Consider the following 6,000-nt stretch of genomic DNA (forward strand, 5'->3'; position numbering starts at 1 on the left):
TGAATGTCTCTCTCTCTCTCTCTCCATGGGTTTTCTTTCATAATGAATTATTCATAAAAAGCAAAATCTGTAGGTGGGGCAATCTGAGAAACCCATGGCATAAAACATACCATCTTACCTAGAATCTTATCAGAAGAGACTTATCTAAGCACATTATCAAACAAACACAGCTTAAACTCAGTAACTAATATATATGAAGTTCACATACCTATAAGTTCGGCCACAGCACTGAAAGGCCATGTGTGACTGGTTGAGTTTGTATGCAAAAACTTTGGACATAGCTGAAATAAAAGAAAACATCTTAAAATAAAAACAAGTTAATGATTATACAAAACAAAAGTGTGCATGCATGTAAACATACACACATGTACACAGAGAACTGCAGTCACCTCTCCAGACGACTTTCCCCTGTGAAAGGCAAACTGAATACCATGTCTTCTCAAGTAAAAGTACTGTACTATATTAGTGTGGTGTATACGTTATAGCAGTGGTCCCCACCATTTTCCCACCCACGGACCGGTTGGGGGGGGCATGACGCGCTCGCTCACAGCTCATGGGGGAGATCTGTGTCTAGGCCATGGACCGGTGCCAGGTTGCAGACCAGGCATTGGGGACCCCTGTGTTATAGCAAAGACAGAGAAATGTAATAAATCACCAGTTAAAGAAAGTAGAGTTCATATACTAAGAGCACACCCTCAGTTCTAACTGTGCTTTGCAGCTGCCTAATCAATTTTGTTTGCTCCTGAGGACCAGTTCTTTATATACAAGTGTGTGTGTGTGTGTGTGTGTGCGCGCGCGCATATATACATGCACGCATCAACCACATGCAATCCCAGTCTCTGCATACACGTGCTAACACGTACTGGTCAACTGTTCGTAGCTTTCTACATGGAAGAATTTTTAAAACATTTTAAATGGTCATAAGTAAAACTTAAAGATAGGAGCTGGAATTGTTAGAGGTCCTGTTTTTAAATACTGTTTTTCCTGTATACACTCCTATACATAAAAAGAAGTAGCTTTGAGTTGATATTGTTCCAGTATTTGATGTGGGCCTTTAACCAGCCATTTTAGACAACACAGCCTGAAATGTTCATATTTCGCAGCAGCTTGTATCTGGGCGGCCAAAAAAAAGAAAAAAGAAAGAAAGAAAGAAAGAAAGAAAGAAAGAAAGAAAGAAAGAAAGAAAGAAAGAAAAGAAAAGAAAAGAAAAAGCAACTACCGATGATAAAAGGAGGAGGAGGAGGAGATAGAAGAGAGTAGCAGTCTTCTGTCTGGCAAGGCACTGCCTTAAGAACGAGAGTGGGCAGTAATTTTCTTCTTGATGAGAAATGAAGCAATGGTGATGATAAGGGTAAGTGAAGATAACAAGTTTCTTCATCTGTTGTACCGCCTAACTAACATGGGCTACCATGAGCTCAGGGATAATTGGACTGTACAAAATGTACAGCATCAAGAAGCTGATAGTAGCACACGGCTTCCAGAATACAAAAAAAAAAGAAGAAAGAAAGAAAAGAAAAGAAAAAGAAAAGAAAAAGAAAAGAAAAGAAAAGAAAAGAAAAGAAAAGAAAAGAAAAGAAAAGAAAAGAAAAGAAAGAAAGAAAGAAAGAAAGAAAGAAAGAAAGAAAGAAAGAAAGAAAGAAGGGACTACTGCAATCCAGTATATAGCAGAGGTCCTCAAATGGAAATCTTGAGGGATGGCCTCTTTTTCTCAACTCATTTTCCAACCAGAGGTAGGAAAGGCAAAATAAATGTGATATGCACAGAAACATAGTTTCATCCCAAACAGCCTTGCTTGCCATAGCACACTCTCTTCTCAAAGCAGGCCTCTAGAAATCTTAGTTGCTCACCAGGGTTATACAGTCTCTGCAGGAATGACTCTGGACTGCAAACGTGGCAGGTGTACCACATGCCTGAAGACATTTCCATAAATGCCACTGGTAAGAGCCATTGGGTCAATTGTAATCTCAATCTGGCATAATCTTTTCAAATTAGCATAATGCTAATCAAGACTTGTGCACAATTTCTGTAATTGAATCACTAGATCAGTACACATTCTATATGTCCTTGATTAAAATGAATATTCCTTTGCAATCAAATACCTCTCTGCAACAGCTGGTCTTCCACTTGCTATCATTAATATTTTTTCACAACTCAGACACTACAAACGTGCTCCTGCCACTCTTCGTAAATGTATCATTTAATCTAAGACTAACAAAAGCTGCAGAATACAGTGGTGCCTCGCTTAGCGATCGCTCCATTGAGTGATGAAATCACTTTGCGATGGACTTTTGGCCATCGCTGGAGCGATCGCTTAGCGATGTCCTCTATGGCTAAAATTTGCTTTGCGATATGGCAAAGCGAACTTTTTTAAATAACTGATCGGCGGTTCCAAAATGGCCGCCACACAAAAAATGGTCGCCGCTGTTTTGACTCGCTGTAGAGGCACCCAAAATGGCCACCACTATGGAGGAATTTCGCTTTAAGGCAGGTTTTTAGCCCATAGGAACGTGTTAAATGCATTTTAATATGTTCCTATGGACTTTTTTAAATCGCTTAGCGATTAAATCACTTAGCGATGTTTTTTCCGGAACAGATTAACATCACTAAGTGAGGCACCACTGTATCAGGCTTTCAAACTAAGAACCACAAATCATAGACCTATTATATAGAACAGAATGTATGATAACTTAACCAGTCCCCTTAATGTCTTGGCTATCTGATTAAATTCATAAAGCTAACCTTGCATTTTTGTTTCTTCTTATATGCTCTTTACTTCCTCATAAATTAGGAGGTTTGCCAGAAAGCTGTCTCCATCCAGTATATACATCCTTCTGAATGCCCTTTGCTTCTAAACCTGAGCATAACAAATGTCCTTGATGTTCCTACCCAGACCATCATTTTCGTTACTCCATGCTTTTTAACCTGACTAGGCATAAAGGCCAAGCATTAATGGAATACTTTGGTTACATATCACTCACCCTCCTGGTTTCAAATATTTCAGATTGCTCATTTTTCTTCCCTTCAAGGAGTGAAACTACAGGTCAGTAGAAAATTAACTGCATTTGAAACTTTGCTACTTGCCTCAGAAAATTGCCAGTGGGGCCTGGCTTCAAAATTACTGTATTTTTCCATGTATAAATTACTGTATTTTTCTAGCCCAAAATTAAGAAATCTAAGTGGGGCTTAGCAAGTGGAGGGGAAAGCAGGGATCAGAGCCCTGTAAGATCACTTTGATCCCTGCTTTCCCCTCCACTTGTTTTTGTTCTCTCTTCAGCTTACTTCCATGTGTAAGACAACCCTCAATTTTTAGTCTAAAGATTTTAGACAAAAGTATAGTTTTATACAATACATGGAAAAATACAGTATATGAAATACCAATCAAATCCCCACTATAGCTATAAATTACGTGCCAAAATAGTTTAGGAAAGTGGCCTGGGAGGTGACCATATCTGATGAAAAATGTCAGGCTCTATGGAACAACACTCCGCTCAGATCTACATTTAACATTCTCTTACACTCCTGTACATATGATATGACATACAGACTGGGGTCTGACCCACACTGTACCCTTTAGAAAACATTTTGATCCATTCCATTCCTGGATCTATGGTATTATTTATGCAAAATGGAAGGGGGGATGCACATACCTATGACCTGGAGAAGAGCTATCCAGCACCCTAACTGGGTGACCCAGTAACTCAAATCTCATATACAGCAATCATCCTTTACAGACATACACATAGTAAATCTGAACAGGGTAATGATGTTTTTACTCATGTTTCAGTAAAGTTTAATAAGCTGAGTGAGGGATCTAATAAAAAAATCTAGAATCTAAACAATGACACTTTTCTCTTTCAAGTCTTTTCACCCTATGGTTTCCAGAATGGCCGGCAGAACAGCTGCAAAAGGATATAGGTACCACACAATACTGTAACTTTAATCGGAACCCCTGTTACCAGTTGAGCAGTTGAGAGTGTCTAGCAGAGATTTTAGACTTTGTGCAGCCTGCCGACAAGAACCCATCTTCCTGTTCCTTAAACAGCATCACTGACTGTGAATCTGCTTCCAAGCTCAATTTCAATTGATGGTACCTATTCCTTACATCCAGAACAGTAAGGAGAGCCTCCATCCACAAATCAGCCCATATATTAAGCCCAAAAACACCCTAGGGTACTATCTTTATTGGACCACTGAAATATTAAGAGCAGGCAAATACATACTAAGGTCATCTCTTCTTCTCTGGCTGCCTGTGTTTGCTGAGATATGGAAAGGTTTTCAGTTGGGATGCACCCTCTCTGCAATATTATCCTTGGCTAGATGCTGTCTACTTTGATGTTAGATCCACCTCAGATTACTATTTTTTATTTCCCCAAGCTATAAAAACCAACCTGATTTAAATCCTGCTATTGTGGTGTTCCTACACTTTTTACTACCCCCGTTGCTTTTACGGCTAGCTTGCTCATTCGTTTTCGTCTACAGTTTTATCGTTTTACACAGCCCTTTTTACCACCTCGACACAGCATGCGAAAAAGCTGCACAGCACACATTTTGAAAATCTTTCTACAGTATTCCCTGGTTTTCCACATAAAACAAGCCTCCCAGGCAGTAGGGCGGGGCAAGGCTTTTTGCGGGAGCCTTTGGAGAATCATTCGTTGTTCCTGACAGCCCCATCACCAGAACTAAATAAATGAAAATAAAACGACAGCGGCACATGTTCACATTACTGCCACTGCGTGTACTGTCGGCATTTAGTAAGCAAAACCTCTGCTATTAGAAATACGCATCCGGTGACTCCTCCTCCAAATGGAAAACGAAAGCTAGAAATTGAACTTGTTTTCGAATACCCGCTATCTGCCAGATTTGCATTCACACCTCGCTCACAACAAAGACTCATATTACATCAGAGCACTCGAAAGCAAGTGCACAGATCCGACCGAAAGGGAAACATAAACCATTTTGAAGCAGCAACAGTTCCCTTCCAAGGCAGATCCCGCGAAACCTCGTTATTTTCCCCACCTACCCCGCCCTTCTTTCAAGACCTGAGGAGGGCTTTCCACGAGGTGCATCTTTTCCATGCATCACCCTCCAGTCAAAGGATAACCCCAGCCATGGTGTAATTACTCTTTTTTTTTTTTTTACACAATCCTTAAAGAGACAGACAGACTCTCAGGGCAGAGCAGGCGTCGGAGCGAAACACGGCTCTGGATGAGAAGCCAAGGATTTCCTGCAAATCCATCGAATGAAAAGAGAAGGAAGGAAGGAAGGCACCCGCACCTCCAAGGAAGGGAAGCAGGGGAAACAGGGCCTTTGAACTTCACAGCGAGCACGGATTTCCAGCCCTGAGGAACGGGACCCGGGAGTTTAACCGAGCAAAGCAAATTATCTCCACTCCACAGACGAGGACTGCGAGAGGAGAGGCACGCATACACACAACACCCCCGCCCGCAGGCCCTGGCTTTTCTTGCTACCGAGCGTGCACCGACCTAACCTCACTCCCGGACTCACCGCACTGAGTAAAATCCCGCTCTGGGTTTGCGCCGCCGCCATCTTAACACCAGTACAAAAGCTGCAGCTGGCTTCCTCTTTCCCAGGGCCCTCGTTTCGAGTGCGAGACAACTTCCGGGGCGGAACCTGAATGAGAGCGAAATTTATGTTTTCCCTTCGCTTTCCTTCTGTTTGTTGTGAGCAGAGAAGGCTGTGTGGTGCGCGCGTAGGTTCCGCGACTTTCGTTCGGCGGAGATGCCCGCTTGATCCCCCGCTTTCCGGAGCGTCTGCGTTCCCCTCCTTACCTCCCGGGCCGCAGCAATGGAGGGAGGCTTCTCTCTCTCTCTCTGGCATGGATATAACAGTAACAGCAACAAAATTATGCCTTCTCCCCCTCCCAAATTTTCGTGCAAATTATGCTGCTTAAGGAGGACTTTGAATAAGTACATGTTGGAGATTCAGAAGACTTCCTAAACTCTGAACAATTTCCTCGCCTACTAGGTCGGAAATGTATTG

The 6,000-nt window shown here is 42.0% G+C and overlaps 1 protein-coding gene across 2 annotated transcripts in view; it reads right to left on the minus strand.

Moving 5' to 3' along the window:
- The window catches only part of MORC3 (MORC family CW-type zinc finger 3), a 42,931-nt gene extending 37,212 nt beyond the window's left edge, over window positions 1–5,719 (minus strand). Inside the window, exons 1-2 of one of the 2 annotated variants that reach the window (XM_078390549.1) lie at window positions 5,506–5,719; window positions 209–281 (exon numbers count right to left, since the gene is read on the minus strand). In XM_078390549.1, the coding sequence (XP_078246675.1) occupies window positions 209–281; window positions 5,506–5,547 (115 nt within the window). In that variant the 5' untranslated portion in view covers window positions 5,548–5,719. The remainder of the gene's footprint in view (window positions 1–208; window positions 282–5,505) is intronic. The other variant, XM_078390548.1, reaches the window with a different exon arrangement.
- Between the last annotated feature and the right edge of the window lie 281 nt (window positions 5,720–6,000).

Source organism: Pogona vitticeps, chromosome 3 (genome assembly GCF_051106095.1).
Source record: "Pogona vitticeps strain Pit_001003342236 chromosome 3, PviZW2.1, whole genome shotgun sequence".
NCBI classification, from domain to species: domain Eukaryota; kingdom Metazoa; phylum Chordata; class Lepidosauria; order Squamata; family Agamidae; genus Pogona; species Pogona vitticeps.